We start from the raw sequence: 23,526 nt of genomic DNA on the forward strand, positions 1-23,526 counted from the left end.
TAAAAACCTTCTGCATAGTGAAGGAAATAATCAACAAAATGAAAGGGCAAGCTATGGAATGGGAGAAAGTAATTGCAAATGACATATCTGATAAAGGGTTAGTATCCACAATCTATAAAGAACTGATCAAAATCAGTACTCCAAAAATGAATAATACAATTGAAAAGACTAGGCACATGAATAGACATGTTTCCAAAGAAGACATATAGATGGCTAACAGACCCTTGAAAGAATGTTCAACGTCACTAATCATCAGGGAAATCCAAATCAAAACTACAATGAGATATCACCTCACACCAGGTCAGAATGGGTAAAATTGACAACTCAGGAAACAACAGGTGTTGGCAAAGATGCAGACAAAGGGGAACCCTCTTACACTGTTGGTGGGAATACAAACTGGTGCAGCTACTGTGAAAAGCAGTATGAAGTTTCCTCAAAAAGTTAAAAATAGAAGTACCAAATCATCCAGCAATTGCACTACTAAGGAATTTATCCAAAGAAGACAAAAAAACTAAGTCAAAGGGATACATGAACCCTGATGTTTATAGCAGCATTATCAACAATACCCGAAATATGGAAAGAGTTCAATTGTCCATCAAATGATGATGGTTAAAGAAGAGATGGTATATATATATATATATATATGCAGTGGAATATTACCCATAAAAAAGAATGAAATCGGGGGATCCCTGGATGGCTCAGTGGTTTAGTGCCTGCTTCAGTGTGCCTGCCCAGGGCGTGGTCCTGGAGTCCCGGGATCAAGTCCCACATCAGGCTCCCTGCATGGAGCCTGCCTCTCTCTCTGCCTATGTCTCTGCCTTTCTCTCTGTGTGTCTCTCATGAATAAATACATAAAATCTTTAAAAAAAAAAAAAAAGAATGAAATCTTGCCATTTTCAATGACATGGTGGAAGCAGAGAGTATTATGCTAAAGTGAAATAAGTTAGGCAGAGAAAGACAAATACTGTATGATTTCACTCCTATGTGGGATTTAAACAAAACAAATGAACATGGTGGGAGAAAGAGAGGCAAACCAGGAAATAGACTCTTAACTACGAGAACAAACTGATGGTTACTGGAGGGGAGCTGGGCAGGGTGATGGGTTACATAGGTAATAGGTATTAAGGAGATCACCTATTGTGATGAGCACTAGGTGTTGAGTGTAAGTGATGATCACTAAATTCTACACCAAAAAACAATTTTACACTGCATGTTAACTAACTGGAATTTAAATAAAAATTTGGGAAGAAAAAATAATTACTGGCAAGGAAAAAATTAAAAATTAATAAATAAAAGTAAAACAAGCAGTTTCACACTCAGAATTAGTCTAGGCAAGTCACTAAACAACAAACAAATAAATACAAACAGTAGACAATATTTCAAAGCTTCTATTCAATAAATTAAATTACATACAAATAATTAAAAGGAGATATATAGAATCAAAAAGTAAGCAATTCAGGAGATGCTAGATACTACCCCAGCCATCGTCTGGTTCTGCCCACCCATTGGCTAGTTAAGCCTAATGGCATCTCTAGTTGACTAGACCTGAGAATCTTTTGTTTTGATAATACTCTCAGGTACTTAGAATGGTCTGAAAGCTATGGGGCAGGGAAGAGGGGGAGTGAATGTATGGGAATGAAAAGCATGAGATTGGGAGTTCAGATAACTACCTGGAGAGAATTTTAACTTGTCTGTTTATTTGTTTAAGTAGGCTCCATGACCATGAGATCAAGACCTGAGCTGAGATCAAGAGTCGCTTAACTGACTGAACCACCCAGGCACCCCTAGAATTGTAACTTCTTGATTGAGTTTGGCTCTCATCAGGGTACACAAGTAAGTCCAAGTTCAGAAATGCTTCTGAATATTTTGACTGGGGATTCCTGTAACCCTAATCAATATGGTTTTCTTTTTTCATAAATTATTTCCAGAAAGAAAAAGAAAAAAAAAACCTGTTTGTCTCAAGATGTGGATAGCTAGCTATGCAGAGGTTTCCTGAGATCAACCCTATTCACCCATCAAGGCAGAAAACCTGTTCACTCTTTCTATCTGCAGAAAACAGAAGCAAACTGCCATCCTGAATTCTCCTGGCTATCTGTCAGATGTTAAGTAACAAAATTCAACCAAGTAAATTTGAAGATCTAATTGGCTTTATTAAAGGATTCATGAATCAGGCAGCACCCCATTTAGCAAGTAAAGCACTGCGAGGAGTTGTACAAAATGGAAGGTTTTTATAGATAGTGGATGAGGGTAAGAAAATTATTAGCACAAGAAAAAGATTGTTCCAGAGCAGGATGTTTGCTAGGGGGAAAACAACCAGGTGTCTTATCATGCAGATGACCTCATCTTTCTTTGGGGGATAGAGAGGACCCAAATGAGAGACTCTCTGGTGCTAACAGAAGAAAAATTTTCCTAACTGACTGGTTAAAGCTACATTTCTGGGGAAGGTTGAAACTGCAACTAGGTTGGGTATTAAGCCCAGTTTGGAACTCGGTCTAAGAAATGCCATTTTGGGCCTGCAGTTTTCTTTTTTTAACACAGAGATGCTAATTTTCTTAATTCCATCCCTTTCTGCATATTTTACTTGTGTCCTCTTTGTGTCCTCTAGTCATCTAACTTGCAGTGACACTTGGCTCATAAAGCAGACCATTATCCTGACATTTCCTTCTTAGGATGCTGTTCCCTTACTCCTCTTTATCTTTGTATAGATACTGAGCAATTAAATTTAGAATGATGAACAAGTTAGAAATATGTGACTGAAGATCTGCTTAATTAGTGTTGAACATTATTCAGAACTAGATCCTCACAATTTTGCAAAGAATATTATTATCCCTGTGGTAAATTTGGGGAAACAAAAAAAGAGGGATCAAAACCTTTCCCAAATTCACACTTTAAAAACTTAGTAAAAATAGGATTGTTATGTCTTTACCCAAGCCAGTTTCCATTTCCTATGCCTTGGTCCTCTTAACTCATCTCTGGAGCATCTTTTATATTGTGTATCTGTTAGCAAATTATTGTAGCTACAGTATTTTACTTCAACTTTTATACTAGACTTAAAATTGCAATAAAGGAGAGAGACTGAACTCTACTGAAAGAAAAGGTAGGACAGTTTTAAAGCATAAATACTATATGATTTCATTTATATGTGGAATCTAAAAAACAAAACTAATGAATTAAAAAAAAAAAAAACCAGACTCTTAAATAGAGACACAAATTAGTGGTTGCCAGAGGGAAATGGCTTGGGGGGATGGGCAAAATAGATTAAGAGAGTTAAAAGGTACAAAAATCCAGTTATAAAATAAACACATGAAGATGAAAAACACAGCATAAGGAATATACTAAATACTATAATACAATAGCATAAGCACATGTGAATACACTTTTGTGGTGAGCATTGAGTAATGTATAGACTTGTCAAATCACTATGTTGTACCCCTGCAACTATACTTCAATAAAAATAAATAAAAAGTGCAAGCAAGAACTGGCATGAGGTAGATTAAAAGTATTAGAGAACTGTACAGAGGAGATTGATCAAAGGGATGTATCAAGTACATTGAATTATTCCTGAGGTTGCAAATATTCTTCTCTGTGATTAGGCCATCTGTATTTGCTAATTTTTATCCATCTAAATTAGGCTCCTATTCTCCCAGAGACTGAGAAATAGGAATACTATTTCCTTCAATGTTTGCATTTCACAGAGATAGTTCTCAGGACCTTGAGAAAGTAGGCCAAAGGCTGAGAGAAGATTGATATCCATTTTAAAGAGGCAGAGAAAGAATTTGCAGTTTCAAATTTTCTGAAGTAAATGCTCTAAGCCAAGAAATAGAGATCACAGAGAGAAACTGTCTATATTCAGGAAGAAACCTTTCTAAAGTTTAGTCAAGCTGAAGGGAACGTCAAGAGTATTTTGGTCAATACAAACATACATATAAGGAAATTTCTAAGATAATGAAGTCAAAAATTTGCTTCTGGATGAACTTTAAGGAACTCAAGACTTCAATTCAGCTGTCTCTGGGCTTGCAGGCTCAGCTGCCTACCCACTGGCTATTTAATTTTTTTTGTATATTTTTTATATTTTAAAAATATTTTTATATTTTTTATTTTCTAATACTGGAACTAATTTTTATATTATTTATTGGAGTTCAATTTGCCAGCATATAGTATAACACCCAGTGCTCATCCTGTCAAGTGCCCTCCTCTGTGCCCATCACCCAGTCACCCCATCCCCCGCCCACCTCCCCTTCCACTACCCCTTGTTCGTTTCCCAGTTAGGAGTCTCTCATGTTCTGTCACCCTCACTGATATTTCCCACTCATTTTCTCTCGTTTCCCCTTTAATCCCTTTCACTATTTTTTATATTCCCCTAATGAATGAGACCATATAATGATTGTCTTTCTCCGATTGACTTACTTCACTCAGCATAATATCCTCCAGTTCTATCCACGTCGAAGGAAATGGTATTTGTCATTCTAATGGCTGAGTAATATTCCATTGTATACACAAACCACATCTTTATCCGTTCATTTTTCGATGGACACCAAGGCTCCTTCTACAGTTTGGCTATTGTGGACATTGCTGCTAGAAACACTGGGGTGCATCTGTATCTTTGGGGTAAATCCCCAGCAGTGCAATTGCTGGGTCATAGGGCAGTTCTATTTTTAACTCTTCGAGGAACCTCCGACACAGTTCTCCAAAGTGGCTGCACCAGTTCACATTCCCACCAACAGTGCAAGAGGGTTCCCTTTTCTCCACATCCTCTCCAACATTTATTGATTCCTGTCTTATTAATTTTCCTCATTCTTACTGGTGTGAGGTGGTATCTCATTGTGGTTTTGATTTGTATTTCCCTGATGGCAAGTGATGCGGAGCATTTTCTCATGTACTTGTTGGCCATGTCTATGTCTTCTTTGGTGAAATTTCTCTTCATGTCTTTTGCCCATTTCATGATTGGATTGTTTGTTTCTTTGCTGTTGAGTTTAATAAGTTCTTTATAGAGAACCCAGAAATGGGCCCTCAACTCTATGGTCAACTAATATTTGACAAAGCAGGAAAGACTACCCACTGGAAAAAAGACAGTCTTCTTCAGTAAATGGTGTTGGCAAAAATGGACAACCACGTGCAGAAGAATGAAACTAGACCATTCTCTTACATCACACACAAAGACAAACTCAAAATGGATGAAAGATCTAAATGTGAGATAAGAATCCATCAAAATCCTAGAGGAGAACACAGGCAACACCCTTTTTGAACTTGGCCACAGCAACTTCTTGCAAGATTCATCTCTGAAGGCAAGGGAAACAAAAACAAAAATGAACTATTGGGACTTAATCAAGATAAAAAGCTTCTGCACAGCAAAAGAAACAGTCAACAAAACTAAAAGACAACCTACAGAATGGGAGAAGATATTTGCAAATGACATATCAGATAAGGGGCTAGTATCCAAGATTTATAAAGAACTTGTTAAACCCACTGGCTATTTAAGTCTCCTGCTCTTCTGAATGGTTAGATCTGAGAAACCTTAATTTGCATTATACCCTCAGGAAAAATATTTAGAGCAGTAAGAGAAAACAGTGAAAAATAGCTGGTTTTGAAATGGTCTAAATAATTGGTCAAATATTTACATGCCAAGAATCAAAACTTTTCAAAATTTCTCTTTATTTGAATTCAGAGCAGCCCAAACTTGTAAGAATCTAGAAAAGGATTTTGAAATCTTAGCCTGGAAGGATCCTGGCACATGCACTAATATATTTCTTTTTCTAATACTGGAACCTAGATAGACAAAAGCCTCTTCCCAGAGAAAGAGAGAGAGAAAGACACACACACACACACACACACACACACACACACACACACACACAATTGTTGCTTTTTTCTTCTGCATTAAGGTTTATTGAAACATTCAATTAACAGGCCAGAGCCCCTAGAGGGTTTCACCATCAGGAAAGAGGAGAGCTAGGTCCCCCTTAATGTCTCTGATTAGCTCCTGGGCTACTTATCACTTCTCTTCATCTCTTCCTCTCTCTGTTTCCTTTGCTGTGTACTTTATTTTGTTTGATGTCTCTTGAAATTCTGCTCTCACAGTGAGATCATCCTCCCCCTATCTGTTTCCATCTCTCCCTCCTTGATCTGGTTTTTAGTTCAATAATATGTTCTGATCTGCCCTCAGAATGGACTTTTCCTTGGGAACATTAGGGGATTAAAATTAGTCAATGAATAACACAGAATTTTAATCACAGCCAGTGTGTGCTTAGCATGGTACGTAAGTTATCTAAATAACTTCTAAAACCATACAAGAGAGGTATTAGAGGCCATTTTGTGGATAAGGAAATTGAGATAAAGTAGGCTTAAAAACTTTACAAAGAACATACAGCTAATGAGAAACAGAGCTATGACTTAAACTTAGCCCCAGATATGTTTACAAGACTATCTTAATTTTCATGTATCCTGCTACTTTCTCATGCCTCTAGAATAGAGTCTGCATTTTGGGGGGCATGAAACTTCAGGGAAGCAGATATTAGCATTGTAGCACTGCCCTAGTCTGGAAAGGATAGAAGAAAGGACATCAAGAAGATAATTTTGAGATCCATGTGTCTCAAAGGTCATCTCAATCAACACCCCATTCCTATGATTTCCAGAGCATTAATTTTTCTGCTCTTATGAGTAATCTCCAATTCTGTCCACCTATCGGGATTGTGGGTTACAGAAAATGGCAAGGATGCAAGATTCAGGCATTTGCTGGGCAAAATTTTATACCAGGTGAACTTGTCTCTAATACCTTCCTACCTTTGTTTTTGGTTCTCTCCTCTTCTTTCTGGACCAATACATTCCCACAAACTCAGGGATTTCATGATAGTACAGAGCCCTGAATTGCTCATTCTAATCAATTTAACCTAATGCATTTTCCAAAAACAGTGACACTCTGTTCTTTTCCAGGTCATTGAGGTTCTTCCAAGTGTCTGTGCCAAGTAGTTTTTGTATGTCTCACTCTGTAAGGAGCTGTTCTCAAGTAGTACTTCTTTCAGACAGGTTCCAGCAAACCCGGTCTATGGTTTGTTGATATGAAGTGATAGTTGTTATATATTCCTTGCTTCCTAGAGCTCCTTGCATTTTAATTTTGCATACACAATCTGAATAAATAAAACCTCGAAGAAGAAATTTCCAGCATTAGCTGCAGAAAAAAGGAAGTTGAATATTTAATTTTTAAGGAGATATATCATGATCCTCTTAATAGCCCTTACACAAAAAAACAGCTTTTTCATTTATAGATGTCGAGCCTCTGGCTAGTGACATTAACACTTAGCATAGACTGTGAGAAAATAATCTAGCTATATATATATATTTTCAGTTTAGAGCCTCAGTTCCAAGGTCAGAAATCTTTCTACAGTTCAAAGAACCTCTCTACCCAGATTGCATATATAGTGCAGCCATATTTGGATGCTGGGAGGAGGTTTTATTTGTGCGTCCTTAAAACCATCTGCATAACCTGCTGCTCTATTCATTACTGGGTCATATGGACCCTCTGCCTAAAATGAAGGATTTCTTGATTTGATTCTCTCTGCAGCTACTTTTCCAGGGGTTTTCTCAGATGGGATATTAGAGCACTTAAAGAAATGTTTGCTAGTACCCAGATTTTAAAAAATAATACATTATCTCCATGTGGACCAGGATAGGTTAAGGATCTATTTTCTGGTGATGACACAGAGTTAGTTTTCTTAGAAGAAATAAGATGGTCAAATAATCCCTGTTGTGAGGTTATTTTAAAAATGTTTATTTAGTATTCACTGTACACTGGATTTTGTTTTGTTTTCCCTAAATGGCATGGCTTCTAGTTTCCTCAACTACAGCAATCCATTCTTCCTTTGAGAAGGTATTACTCATCTAGTCCACTTGGACAACTGGAACTGTCAGCAGGAAATCAAGATAGGGCAGTTATTTAGCCCATTGTCCTGACAGAGTAACTGCCAAAGATAAATACAGGAGACCCAAGCTAAGCCTTCAGGGTATCTTCCCTTGGAATATGGCTCCTGAACACCTAAAGAGAAGAAGGGAGGTGGTTCTACGTAAACACTATGGTAGCATCTCAGTGAGGCTTACTGCCGCTACAGTCACCTCACCAGGTTATTCTTGTTCTTTAAGCAGAAACTCAAGTTGAACATTCTCCCCGGTAGCCTGAGCAACTTGGAGGAAATGCATTACTGCAAAGGAATGTAAGAGAGCAAACAGATCTTTAGGAATGAGAAAACTGGTATATTCAGAGAATAGAGCAACCAAACTCAGTGAATTAAAAACATTTGAAGCCAAGTCAGGACATGCAGGAAATGGTGCTTTGTTGAAAATAAAATTGTCCTTGAAATGTCAAGGTCAATTTCCTTGACCTAAAAGTGTCAAGGAAAATGAAGTAGTCCAAAGTTTTGTAATAATTGTAATAAGGAGATTCTGTAGTCTATGGCTTTTATAAGAGTGCAAGGCTAAATATCTCTAATAGGAATAGTATTCAGCTTTAAAAAGGAATGAAATTCTGACACACACTGCAACATGGATGAACTTTGAGGGAATTATCCTAAGTAAAATAAGCTAGTTACAAAAAGACACTTACTGCATAATTCTACTTAAATGAGGTATTTAGAATGGTGAAATTCATAGAGGCAGAAAGTAGAAGGTGCTTGCCAAGGGCTGGGGAGGAAGGCAGAATGGGGAGTTGTTATTAATGGGTAAAGAATTAGCATTTTGCAAAATGAATGTTCTGGAGTCTGGTTATACAATAATATAAATATATTTAACACTACTGAACTCTACATTAAAAATGGTTAAGATAGCAGATTTTATGTTATCTGTATTTTACCACAATTTTTAAAAAATCTCTAATAATAGATTAAGGAAACCTTGACACTGAGCTTTACAAAGTTGAACCAGTCAAGCAGATACACTGAACTCTTCCTTGTTTGCCTCACGTGGGAGTTTTTTAGAAGACATATTAGGAAAACGCAACAGAATGGGAAATACTAAATCAAAATTGATAAAAATTTCTCTGGCCACATAATCAAGTACTAATTATTTTAAAAGGTAATATTTTAATGTAAAAATGTCAGCTGGTGTGTCTGAGTAACAGCTTCCTAACCCACCCTTTATTTAACAAAATTCTACATTGTCAGGGTTTGTTCCCCATACTGGGAAATTCCATGGTGAACGACACATTCAGGGTCCCTGCTGTCATACAGCTTACAACCTAATGAGATAAAACCAGCAATAAAACAAATGATGAATAATGAAATCCCAAACAATAATAAGTTCTATGTGGAGAATAACATTAGGCTGACGTGGTAAATACTATCTGGTTCTTTATTTTAGTTGGGTTGTGTTATGGAAGACCTCTCTGAGTAAATGCTATTTGAGCTGAGATCAAATGACAAGAGAAACTCACCTTGCTCAGGAGGAAGAACATTCCAGGCAGAGAAAACAGCTAGTGCAGAAGAAGCTAGAGTTAAAAGTAACACTTTTAAAGGATTTTTAAGGAGACAAGCTTTGAAGATTACTCTGGCTACTCTATGGAGAACTAATATAGTTATAGGACTTGCTGCTACATTAGACTGGAAAAGAGAGAGGGCTCAGAGATAAGTCATATTTTTACTTGAGCAAATGGTAGGTAGATGGTGACATCACTTGCAGAGATCAGCATATTTGGGGGAAATGCATACCAGGAGGGTGAAAATTAAGGATTTGATATTTGTTAGATTGGCTGGTTGGTTAGTTGCATTTTAGCTAAATTGTTAAAGATAGTTTTAGACATCAAAGTGAAATGTCAAGTATCTAATTGTATATATTATTCTAGGGAGGGATCAGGGCTAGTACTTGGAGTATATATGGTGTTTGGAGATATTATATGATTGACATAGAACATCTAAGGAAAATGAAGTGAAGAGGAGGTCATGGAACAGTCTAGCACTTTTAGTTGAACTTGAGAATGACCCAGAAAGAGAAACAGGAACGGTAGCCATTGATTGAGGAAGGAAATCAGTAATTTTTGTATCAAAAAAGCCAACAAAAGAATGTTTCAAGGAGGATAGAGAAGTCAGTTGTGTCAAATGCCACTGAAAATTCTAGTGAGAAGAAACAGAAAAGTTACACTGATTTTGCAACTCTGGTTTTGGAAGTACTTGATAATACTGACAAGTTTCAACTAGCTAAAGTAAGATAAGGAGAGACTGTATAAAGAGATAACTTCATAGAGAAGTTATTTTCATAGATAACTTCATGAAGAAGTCTTGATATGAAGGAGATAGAGAATATGAGAGCCAGCCATAGATTTAGGGGATATGCAGTCTGAGGAGTTTTTGTTTTTCCTAGTTGCTTTGTTTTTGTTAAAGCTTGTTTAGATGTTTTTGGAAATGGTAACATAGGTAATATAATATTAGAATTTTAGGCAGGGTGGAGACAAACTTTAAATCAGTTCTACAGTAGTTAGCTGATGGAAGAGAATTCCTGAAGAAGTTCTAACAGGCTGGGTGTACACTTATGGGAGAGGCTGTGTGGAGCTCATGCTTCAGGTTGGAGATTCAAATAAAATGATATGTGTGATTTTTTATGTTCCATAAAATCCTGTGATTCTAGGGTTGCCTGGGTGGCTCAGAGGTTAAGCATCTGCCTTTGGCCCAGGGCGTGATCCTGGAGTCCCAGGATCGAGTCCTGCATTGAGTTCCCTGCATGGAGCCTGCTTCTCCCTCTGCCTGTGTCTCTGCCTCTCTCCCTCTCTCTCTCTCTCTATCATGAATAAATAAATAAAATCTTAAAAAAAAATCCTGTGATTCTAGAAGTGAGGCTTAACTGTTTGCATGTATGTGAGAGAGTGAGGGTAGGACTATGTGTACAAGCAAATGTATAGGGAAGATAAAGTTCTGCCAAACCTGAAGAAACCCCAGGCTAGTCTCCTGCTAGCAGAGCACTAGCAGTGCCCACCCCTTACTCCACGCTTGCTCAAACTACCATAGTGGCAAGAGTGCCAGGGGCCCAGACAACTGACTTCCCCCATAAGTTCAGACTATCCCAGGCTCCCTGGGGTCCTCATTATTCACTCTCCTTCTCCAAGGGCCAGCCTAGCATATAGGTACCAAGTAGAAGACTAGAAAAAATGATAAAATTCATACAAATTGGCCAGGAGCTCTCCTTGAATCAGAAGAGATAAAGAAGACAAAGGAAGAAAAAAAGGATGGCCAAAGCCTCTTAACAGGTAGTGGTTCAAACCAGAGCCCATGCATGTCAACACTTAATCCTTTATCCAAAACGAAACATAAGGTGACTTTAACTGCAATAGACACACAGTTTTCAACTGGTTGGGAAAATATAACACTTTTTCCTGAGACCTGAATTATTTGAGTGTCCTACATCATTCACCTCTTAAAACAAGGCAGAAAAACTAGACTCAACAGTCCTTCTCTATCTTCCCCATTGCACCAAATGTGAGAAATTTGTTCTAGACCTTCATTGCACTGCAGAGGGAACTGAGCCTAGGAAGAACAAGTAAAAGTGCCTTCCCAAATTCACAAAAGAAGATCATGGCTGGGCTGAGATGAAATTTTTAGGAGGTTAAGTAGTTTGTCACTTTATTTTTTTATTTTTATTTTTTAAGATTTTATTTATTTACTTAAGAGAGAGAGCATGAGCAGGATGAGGGGCAGAGGAAGAAGCAGACTCCCCACTGAACAGGGAGCCTGTTGCAGAGCATGATCTGGGACTCTGGGATCATGACCTGAACCAAAGGCAAATGCCCAACTGACTGAGCAACCCCGGCACCCCAGTTTGTCACTTTATTAATCCATAATCTGTTTGTATTCTTCCTTTATCAGATTCTGGACAAAAGGTTGAGATTCCTTTGGGATTGAATGGGGAGGGGGCAGCTATAGCTATCAGGTGGGCAGCTGGATGGAGAATTCCTGACTTATGGGTGGCAGTAAGTTTGGAGTATTCTCATTTTCTCTGGTGGGAAATTTCCTAGCTAAATGCCAGGATCTTAAGCTGAAGTTAATTTGAGAGCTCATTTATTTAGTTCACAGCCCCATCTCCAAGCAAGACCAAATATTTAGAAAGCACAGCCTGATTGTACAGCTCCTTAGAATTTTTCAGAGATGAAGCAAAACCTCTAACTTTCCTTTACATTCTCATTATAAAACAAAATTTTTTAAAAACAAATTTTCATTATCTAAATGACTAAATACCATATGTCTAAAAAGATTTACTCAGGGAAAACCACAAAGTTTGCAACTAGGGTGAGAAATGAAGAAGAGAGAACATCCTTGATACCCCTTTCTTCCCATTCCACAAGGGCACAGCATCCTTTACTTTAAGACACTGTCTTTCCTTAAAATGCTTTTTATGGGGAATGGGGGTGGGGGTGGGAGACTTCTCTATCAGGGAACTTTCAATGCAGAGAAGCTCTAGCCTCCAACCTTCCCAGTGGCCTCAGGACCAGCCAAGTTTTCTGGATCATGAATTTGGGATTGAAAAACCTGTAGACAGAGGACAGGCAAAAGGCATTAGGAAAATCAGACTATTATTATTTCCATTCTCCATCTGAGCAGCTAAGACTCCTTAAAGAAATGGCTTTTTAGACCAAATTCAAGTTTGTTATAGAACATGCAAGGCAGAAATAGAATGAGAAAAGAAAGAGTTGCATATTCCTTATTGGAATTGGGTTTGATTAATTGCTGAGTTAGAAGTAAAAAGGTGCAATGTGGCTTATATATTATCTACTCCAGAAAGATATTTTTTAATTGAAAGTATAAAAAGCATGTTTTTAAATGTAAAAATCAAAGCAGTTGTCCATTCTGTTACCATCCTAACAACTGTTAATTTTTCAGTTTTTAATTTCATATAAATCCTTATTGTATGCATATTTTCACATAATCTAATGAATTTATAGCAATTATATATTCTGATCTTTTTCTAAACTATATATCATGGACATTTTGTTTCCTCCTCTCTGTAATTATCATTTTCACCGTTAGCTAATATTGTCATGTGTTTCCACTGAAATGTAGCAACTATTCTCTAATTATTTGATCTTTAGGTTGATCCTAGTGCTACTGTCTTAAAAACAACACTGGAATATACATATTCACACATAGGTTTTTTCTCTTCTTTTGAAGCATGTGTTTAAGATAAATTTCCAAAAGAGATATTTTGTATTTCATATTGCCAAAAGTATTATACCAACATATAATGCTACCAACAATGTAAAAGGGCATAAAAGTCTCACCAAATCTTGCCAGCACTATTTATTACAGTTTTAAATAGTTTATTTCCATATAAATAGTTGTAGAGCAGTATCATCATCTAGTTTTAGCTTGCAAGTCTTTGATTATAGGTAGAGTTGAGATTTTTCACATCTATCTATCTATCTATCTATCTATCTATCTATCTATCTATCTATCACATATGCATAGGATTTCAGGCTATTCATGGTGCCACTTTAATTTTGCCCAAGGAATTGTATCAGCTGCAAGTCATCACAGGAGAAAAATTGCTCTAGATAGGTCACTAATAAGGCTCTGGAATGAATTTAAATTGAATTTCATTGAATGCTAGATGGTAATTCCAAAGCATAAACATTGTAGAAGATTGTTAAAAGAGGGAAATTTTAAAATAATGAGACAAAAGAGTAACAAAAGATGTTAGGGAGAAATCAGGGAGACTATCTTATGCTCAACACCATGTTTAAAGTAAACCAAGAAGAATCAATTGACTTGTTAAAGACCATAAAATAGTTAAACTAGTTCCTATCAGAAAAACAGAGTTCACACACAAATTGCTTTTGTTTTGCAATTCACTTTACTCCCTTAAGGGTATCTACCTTCCTTTCTTCCTTCCATCTGATTGCTGTGGCTAGATCTTCTAGTAGTATGTTAAATAACAGTGGTGAGAGTGTACATCTGTTTTGTTCCTGACCATAGAGGAAAAGCTCTCAGTTTTTCTCCATCAGGGATGATATTAGCTGTGGGTTTTGCTTTTTCTGAATCTTTTGACATGATCATATGGTTCTTATCCTTTTATTAATGTGACGTATCATATTGATTGACTGATTTACAAATATTGAACCACCCTTGGAACTCAGGAATAAATCCCACTTGATTGTGGTAAATGGTTTCTTTAAATGTATTGTTGGAATCAGTTTACTAATATTTGATTGAGAATTTTTTTTAAAAGATTGTATTTATTTATTAGAAATAGAGAGAGAGAGAGAGGCAGAGACAGTGGCAGAGGGAGAAGCAGGCTGTATTCAGGGAGCCTGATGTGGGACTCCATCCGGGCCTCCAGGATCACACCCTGGGCTGAAAGTGGCACTAAACTGCTAAGCCATTGGGGCTGCCCCTTATTGAGAATTTTTACATCCATGTTCATCAGGGATATTGGCCTGTAGTTCTCTTTTTTAGTGGAATCTTTATCTTTTTTTTTTATTTCAAGATTGTATTTATTCATGAAAGACACAGAGAGGCAGAGACATAGGCAGAGGGAGAAGCAGGCTCCACCAGGATCATGCCCTGGGCCTAAGGCAGATGCTCAACTGCTGAGCCACCCAGGCGTTCCTTTATTTGATTTTTGTATCAGTGTAATGCAGGCCTCATAGAATGAATTTGAAAGTTTTCTTTCCTTTTCTACCTTTTTGAGTAGTCTCAGAAGAATAGATATTTACTCTTCCTTAAATGTATGGTAGAATTTGCCGTGAAGTGATCTGGCCCTGAGCTTTTGTTTGCTGAAAGATTTTTTTTTTTTAAGATTTTATTTATTTATTCATGAGAGAAACACAGAGAGAGGCAGAGACAGGCAGAGGGAGAAGCAGGCTCCATGCAGGGAGCCCAAGGTCATGCTAGATCCCTGGACTCAAGATCATACTCTGAGCCAAAGGCAGATGCTCAACCACTAAGCCAGGCGTTCCTGCTGAAAAGACTTTTTATTACTGATTCAATTTCTTGCTGATTATCAGGATTTTCAAGTTTTCTATTTCTTCCTGTTTCAGTTTTGGTAGTTTATGTTTCTAGGAATTTATCCATTTCTTACAGATTGTCCAATTTGTTGGCATAGTTTTTCATAATACTCTCTTACAATTGTTTGTATTTCCCTAGTCTTTGTTGTTATTTCTCCTCTCTTGTTTGTGATTTTATTTGGGTTTTTCTCTTTTCTTTTTGGTAAGTCTAGCTAGAGGCTTATTAATTCTTTCAAAGAACTGACTCCTAGTTTCATTGTTCTGTTCTATTGGATTTTTTTTAAGTGTCTATATCATTTATTTCTTTAGAAAGAAATCCAACCCCTAAAGAAGATCTAAATAAATATTATGCACTCAACATGGGAGCAAACAAATATACAAAATAATTAATAACAAACATAAAAGAACTCATTGATAATAATACAATAATGGTAGGGGACTTAAAACTCCATTTGCATTAATGGAGCATCTAAACAGAAAACAAGGAAACAATGATTTGGTGTTTTTGGGTTTTTTGTTTGTTTGTTTGTTTGTTTGTTTGTTTTTGGAAACAATGACTTTGAATGACACACTGGACAAGATCCACTGTTAGATCTTCTTGTTGGATTGTCCTCTTTATAGTGCCTTCCTTTATCTCTTGTTACAGACTTTGGTTTAAAGTCTTGTTTGCCTAATGTTAAGTATCACTACTCTGGCTTTCTTTTGACATCCATTTGTGTGATAAATATTTCTCCATCCCCTCACTTTCAATCTGCTGATGTCTTTAGGTCTAAAATGAGTCTCTTGTAGGCAGCGTATAGATAGGTCTTGTATTTTTATCCATTTTGACACCTATGTCTTTTGTTTGGAGCGCTTAGTCCATTTACATTCAAAGTAATTAGTGACAGATATGCATTGCATGCCATCTTATTATTTGTTTTTGTTTGTTTTTGGAGCTTTCTCTGATTTTTTTTCTTGTCCTTTGTCACTTTTGGTCCTCCTTTGCACTTAAAGCATCCCATTTAGTGGTAACAAACTCCTTTAGCTTTCATTTGTATGGAAAGCTATCTCTTCTATTCTGAATGCCATCCTTGCTGGGTAGAGTATTCTTGGCTACAATTTTTTTCCATTCAGCATGTTGAATATATTGCGCCACTCCCTTCTTACCAAGTTTCTGTGGAGAGATTTGCAGCTAGCCCTATGGGTCTTCCCTTTTAAGTTAAGGACTTCTTTTGTCTTGCTGCTTTTAAGGTTTTTTCTTTATTATTATATTTTGTGAATTCAATTATAATATATCTTGGTGTTTAGCCTACTTTTGTTGATTTTGATGGGAGTTGTCTGTGCCTCCTGGATCTGGATGTCTATTTCCTTCCCCAGAACACAGAAGTTTTCAGCTATACTTCTTCAAATATATTTTCTTCCCCCTTTTATCTCTCCTCTTCTTTTGGGACCTCTATAATACGAATTTTATTATGTTTAATGAGTCACTGAGTTCCCTAAATCTTCTTATGTTGCATAATTCTTTGTCCTTTTTGTTCATCTTTACTATTTCTATTATTTTGTCTTCTGGGTAACTAATTTATTTGTTCCTCTGCTTCTTCCAGTGTCCTGTTCATTGCATCAAACCTGCTTTCAATCTTGTTTATTGTATTCTTCATCTCAGATTGATCGTTTTTCAACTCTTTTATCTCTGTTGCAAGGATCTCGCTGATGTCTTCTATTCTTTTCTCAAGCCCAGTAAGTATCCTTATGATTGTTACTTTAAATTTTCCACTAGGTGGGACGCCTGGGTGACTCAGTGGTTGAGCATCTGCCTTCAGCCCAGGGCATGATCCTGGAGTCCCGGGATCGAGTCCTACATCGGGTGCCAATCCCACATTGGGTGCCCTGCGTGGAGTCTGCTTCTCCCTCTGCCTATGTCTCTGCCTGTGTGTGTGTGTGTGTGTGTGTGTGTGTGTTTCTCGTGAATAAATAAATAAAATCTTTTAAAAAAGTTCTATTAGGCATGTTACTTATATCTGTTTTTCTTAGATCTCTGGCTATGGCCTTGTTCTTTCATTTGGGATAAATTCCTGTGTCTTGGCATTTGTCTAAGTTTCTACCTTCTACTCTGTGTTAGAAAAGCCATGTCTGTAGGAAATATCAGAAAGGGAGACAGAACGTAAAGACTGCTAACTCTGGGAAACGAACTAGGGGTGGTAGAAGGGGAGGAGGGCGGGGGGTGGGAGTGAATGGGTGACGGGCACTGGGGGTTATTCTGTATGTTAGTAAATTGAACACCAATAAAAAATAAATTTAAAAAAAAAAAAAAAGAAAAAAGAAAAGCCATGTCTCCTGCTCCTGAAGGTAATGGTTATAAAGAAGAGGTCATGTAGTGCCCAGGGCCTGGAACTTCAGGAAATGTCTCTGGTGTGTGCTACCTGTGCTCTGCTGTTGTATTTTGGCTGCTGTACCCTTCAGGTCAATCATTTAAGGAGGCTCATCTTGCGTGCTGTGGGCAGTGTTTGGTTCCTGACCTGAATGCGGTGAGTTTTAACCAGGTGTACTCTGGCCTGCTTGTGAAATGAGGCCTGGTAACACTTCCACCAGAATTGAGGCCCTGAAGAACTCGGGGGGCGGGGGGGGGGGGGGCAACCTGGTGTGGGCAGGGGTTTGTGCTGGTCTTCTGGGGGAGGGGCATGCCACACTGGGGCTGAAGCAAGCTTAACTGAGAAAGGCAGTCCCTCTGGAGTGCAGGGGAGTGGGGCTTAGTGTAAGCAAGTTAGGCAGCTAATGTTGGCACTGTGCTGCTTCCTGCAGGTCTGTGTTTATGCTGAGGGGCAGGGGAGGAAAATGGCAACAGCTAGCTTCTTTGTTCCTAGAGATGCATTCTTGTGAATGCTGCCTCTCAGGGATGCATTCCAAGAAGAGCAAATAATCACCTTCCTGTGTGTCCCTTGCATTCTTCAGATCACTGTTTCCATGCCATCTGTCCCCAGTTTGTTTCCCTGCCTTCTCTCCAAGAGTGGCACAGTGCCCCAGGCTCTATCTTGGCCAACCCTACTGCCCTTTAATACTCCAGGCTTTAAGCTATGTTGGTTGCAAGAACCCACAAAATTCAGTCCCTCTCATTTTCCAAGCCAGTGGCTTTGGGGGAAATGTTCTCCTTGTGCATTTCCCTGTGTCCTCCAGTCTCTCTAATTCTTCTCTGTGACCATGGCTTCCTCTCCTCCACAGTACCCACAATTCCTTTCTTCCCTAAATCACATCTCCACACTTTCTACCTTCATCTGTGTGGCCTCTTCTCTTCCTTTAGGTGTGGAGTTTATTCTTTCAGTCTTCAGGTTGATTTCTGGGGTATTTAGGATTATTTGATAGTTATCTAGTTGTGTTCATGGGGTGAGATGAGCCTAGGATCCTCCTACTCTGGTACCATCTTCCCTCCTTACCAGAAACCAGAAATGTTAAATCCTAAAAATAATTCATTTTTATCTATTGCCATGTAGACTTAGGGAGATAAATCTAATGACAAAACAGAAAATCAGGAACCCTTGGGTGGCTCAGTCAGTTAAACATCTGCCTTTTGCTCAGGTCATGATTTCCGGGTCCTGATATCAATCCCCATGTCAGGCTCTCTGCTCAGTGTGAAGTCTGCTTCTCTCTCTTCATCTTCCTCTGCTCCTAACCTTATTTATGCGCTTTCTCTTTCAAATAAATGAATAAAATCTTTGAAAACGAAAAGAAAATAGAGATTCAGATACAGATTTGCCTACGTGCCTAAAGCCACACTGCCTGACTAGTAGCTGAGACTCGTGTCAAGGTCTTCTGACTCTTTGTACAGCCTCATTGCCATCCATCCAAGACAGTCACAGGGATTTCAAACTGTCCCCTTCCTTAGAACAGGGGCACAGGCATTAGAGTATAATATGACATCTTACTGCCCAATGGCAGTTTGTCTCACTAACAGGGTTGCCTATGAATCATACATTCATTTATTTTATTTATTCTTTTACTTATTCGGTGATCAAAAATGTTTTTCTGAGCTCCAATATATGATATGTTAAAAGTTGAATAGTGTGCAAAAGCTATCTTGTGATTTTTTTATGATTTTATTCTATAAACTTTATTTTTTTTTTTTTTTTTTTTTTTTTTTTTTTATTCTATAAACTTTAAATGCCTACTAAGTTTTAGGCATTGTGCTAAGCTCTGAGGATATAAAAATAAAAAATACCGGCATGGTCTAAGTCCTCATGGAACTTCTCAAAACACAGACATACATGAAACAAATTCATTCATCAAATATATACTGAGCCCTTTCTATATGCTAGGTATTATTCTAAGTGCTAGGGATATATAGTAATGGCCAAAACAAGAAAAAGTCTTTGAGTTTACATTCTAGTAGAAGAGAAAGTGGATAATAAATGTACTTTAAAATACCAGATGTTGGTAAGTGTTATGAAGACAAAGCAGGGTAATAAGACAAAGACTGACTACAGGGATGGGGACAGGTTGAGGGAGGTTGGGAGTACCTCTCTTCTATATTCAGAAAAGTTTATTTATTTTGCGATGCCTGGATAGCTCAATTGGTTAGGCATCCAACTCTTAATCTCAGTTCAGGTCTTGATCTCAGGGTTGTGAGTTTGAGCACCACAATTATAGCAAGCATAATAATAGAAAACCAAATGTGACAAAAGAAAATTATAGTGGCAGAGTAAGGGCTTCCCTGAGGAAATGACCCTTGAGCTGAGACCTGAGGGTTCTTAACACAATAGGCAGAGAAAGAGAAACAGGGATGATGGGTGGGTTGGTGAGTAAAGGAGTTGGTGGCAGGAGTTATGTCTTCCCTCACTGGACCTCAATCTCCTCAACTATCAACAGGGCATTGTGCTGTATGACCTCCAGTGGGTCCTTCAAATCAGAAAGGCATGGGTCCATGATTGACCATGCTGAATGAGATCTTTTGTGTTTCTCTTTCTCTTTTTCCCATTGGATTTTTTCTGTCATATGGAACTCCACCCCAGAGCGTCTTCTCTTATAAATGGGCTCACTCTGGGTGAGTTTGTTTATGACTCTTTGACTCATACATTCAGCCCAAATATCTTCTCTAAACTTCAGGACCCTATCTCTTAGTGCCTTCTGGACACCCTCTCACTGTCTCACAGGGTTCATCAAACAACATATTCAAAACTGTGTTTATTATCTTTGCCTCAAATATGCTCCTGTTGCAGTGAATGGGACCACTCAATTACCAAAGGCAAAAACTGGAGAATCATTTTTAATTTACTTACTTTCACTCTAAACAACAAATTGGTGATGACATTCTTTAGAATTCATCTCAACAATATCTCTCAAATCTGTCTCCTCTAATCTCTCACTGCTACAGCCTCTGTTAACCCCTCACCAGCTCTGACTAGACTCAGTGCTATACTCCCCCAATTCTCCATCCATAGAACATTTGCAGGGATAATGACCTCATCACCTTCAAATCCTTGTTCCAATAACCCTATCTCAGTCACTCCTCTCCTGACCACACTATTTAAATTGCAAACCTCACTGCCCTCCTCTACCCCCATATTAGCCGTCTCCCTTTCCCTGCTTTATTATTTTATATAGCACATAGCACCTTCTAACACATTATACTTACTTACTTATGTCTTTATTTATTTTCTAAATTTCCCAACTAGAATGTAAGTTCTGTGAAGATAAAAATTTTTGTCTGTTGTGTTCAATGATACAGCCTAAGAGTCTAGAATTGTGCTGGGAACATAGTAGGTATTTGGTAAGTATCTACTAAAAGAATGAACTCACTGCCCTAACTATATGTTGCTTTGCCTCCAGCTCATCTTCCACATGTCCCCAGGGTGAATGTCTCTAAACTACCAATTTGATCACATGACCTTCACACTTAGCACCACATGCCCTTGTGAATCACCCTGTACCCAACCACTCTGAGCTGATGAAGTTCTTCAGAGAGGCACTAATATTTCATGCCTCCCCTATATTTGATCATGCCATTTCCTTTGCCTAGAGCACTGTCTTCCACTTTGTTTACTTAGTGGAGTAAATATCCCAAAACAGGCTAAGCATTACCCATTCTTCATTTTCCAAGTTATCCAGAGACAATTAATTTATATTTGTGCCATTGCTATGTCCTATGCATTATGTTATTACAGACTATTTTGCTTCTTTACATGTTTCTCTGCCCTGTTAAATTCTAAGCCCTTTGAGGGCAGGAATAATGTCTCAAGCATTATTTGTATCCCCAGGATCTGGTACGGTATCCAGCACTTGGATGCTTATTAAATATTTCCTGAATAAATAGGTATTAAAGTTCAAAGAACCAGTTACAGAGGAAGCACTTTGGGGTGCTCATGCCACCAGAATTGAAATAATAATGGGGATGGTGAATGTGACCCAGAGGGAAACTTCTTGACCTCATAGTTTTTCATTTATACCTCTAAGCTGGAAGTCACATTTTTTTAAAAAGTCTTATTCATCTGGGATGACTCAACTGCATTATGTTTCTTTCTAGGGCCAGTAACTTTAATCATGAAAAATCTTACCATCATTACCGAGTTTGTCCTCATAGGACTGTCCGGAAATCCTCAGATCCAGACCATGCTTTTTGTACTGTTCCCTGGTGATTTACCTCTTGACCTTGATGGGGAATCTGATGATGATCCTGGTGATCAGAAATGATTCTCACCTTAAAACACCCATGTACTTCTTCCTAGGTCACCTGTCATTTCTAGATCTCTGCCTTTCTTCAGTAACGATGCCTAAGATGCTGCAGAATTTATTAGCTCAAAAGAAAACTATTTCTACATGGGGCTGTGTGACCCAGAGTTTCTTTCTCATATTTTCTGGGAGCACAGAGGCCTGCTTACTGTCAGCCATGGCCTATGACCGCTATGCTGCCATCTGCCACCCTCTCCTATATAGTGTGGTTATGAATAGGCCTCTCTGTGTTGGGATGATAATTGCAGCATGGGCAGTGGGGTTCCTAAACTCCTTGCCAAATAGTCTTTTCACCTACAACTTACATTTCTGTGGCCCCAATGTCATCCCTCACTTTTGCTGTGAGCTTCCTTCTCTCTTCCCTCTGTCCTGCACTGACGCTACTGCCAATGAGGTCCTTCTTGCTGGGTCATGTGCATTGTTGGGATTTGTGACACTTCCCCTCATCCTCTTCTCTTATTCTAGAATCATCTCTGCCATCCTAGTCATCCGTTCTTCTGGGGGTCAAGGCAAAGCCTTCTCTACCTGTTCTTCCCACCTCACTGTGGTGCTTTTGTACTATGGCACAGCTTTATTCAGGTACATGACTCCCCTCTCAGGCTCTAAGTTGGAACAAGTGGTTTCCATTCAGTACAGTGTGATCACATCTTTGCTGAACCCCCTCATCTATAGCCTCAAGAACCAGGAGGTGAAGGCAGCTCTGCATAAAATGTTGAAGCAATAACTGTGTCTCTCTATATATGGAAAATTCATATTGTATTTGGTTATAAGACAATGAGAGAACAGGTGATGAAATATATTAATAATGTCTAACTTGATCACTTCAAAAATTTGCCATTTGATGAAAATAACCTCTTGTTTAAAATTCCCCTGGCTATTCGGGGTCTTTTCTGATTCCACACAAATCTTAAAATAATTTGTTCTAACTCTCTGAAGAAAGTCCATGGTATTTTGATAGGGATTGCATTAAACGTGTATATTGCCCTGGGTAACATTGACATTTTCACAATATTAATTCTGCCAATCCATGAGCATGGAATATTTTTCCATCTCTTTGTGTCTTCCTCAATTTCTTTCAGAAGTGTTCTATAGTTTTGAGGGTATAGATCCAAACATTATATGTTCTCATTCATTTGGGGAATATAAATAATAGTGAAAGGGAAAATAAGGGAAGGGAGAAGAAATGTGTGGGAAATATCAGAAAGGGAGACAGAACGTAAAGACTGCTAACTCTGGGAAACGAACTAGGGGTGGTAGAAGGGGAGGAGGGCGGGGGGTGGGAGTGAATGGGTGACGGGCACTGGGTGTTATTCTGTATGTTAGTAAATTGAACACCAATAAAAATAAATAAATAAATAAATAAATAAATAAATAAAAAAGAAAATAACCTCTTGGATCTTGGTAATAGAGGTTTAAGTGTGTTATTGCTTATTTTATAGTATTTGGCAAGAAAATTCAATGAAGACTGAGAAATACGTACTGGGATGAAGTAGTATAGACTATGTCCAAATCTGTTTATTTTGTTCAAGAGTTTTGGAATTATAGGCATCAAAGTGTTTTGTTGTCTTTTTTTAAAAAAAAAGATGTGTGTGAAACACACTTCAAAGTGGAAATGAGTTACTAATTGAAGATGATACTAAATGAAGTTTGTTTCATTCACCTAACCTGGAGTAACCTAAAAAATCGATATACTTAGTTGCCAGAAAGCAAAGACACAGATTAGTGGAGACCTGTCTTAGTTCATTAAAAAGAAAAAATATATTTTTTCACTGGTAGTGACTACTGTGTGGGATGAGATTATGTTTGTTGACTAGAATAGAGACCTTGTTGGAACTCAAAACTGGTGAATGCCTATGCGG

At 38.0% G+C, this 23,526-nt stretch overlaps 1 protein-coding gene across 1 annotated transcript; it reads left to right on the plus strand.

The window, feature by feature from the left end:
* Positions 1-19,880: 19,880 nt before the first annotated feature.
* LOC112678262 (olfactory receptor 8S1-like) lies at positions 19,881-22,921 on the plus strand. Its single transcript, XM_025477444.2, is given in 2 exon segments — positions 19,881-21,565; positions 21,567-22,921. Coding segments are annotated over 2 exon segments (912 nt in total). The 5' UTR covers positions 19,881-21,478; the 3' UTR covers positions 22,392-22,921.
* The last annotated feature ends 605 nt before the right edge of the window (positions 22,922-23,526 follow it).

This window comes from Canis lupus, chromosome 27 (assembly GCF_003254725.2).
Source record: "Canis lupus dingo isolate Sandy chromosome 27, ASM325472v2, whole genome shotgun sequence".
NCBI classification, from domain to species: Eukaryota; Metazoa; Chordata; class Mammalia; order Carnivora; family Canidae; genus Canis; species Canis lupus.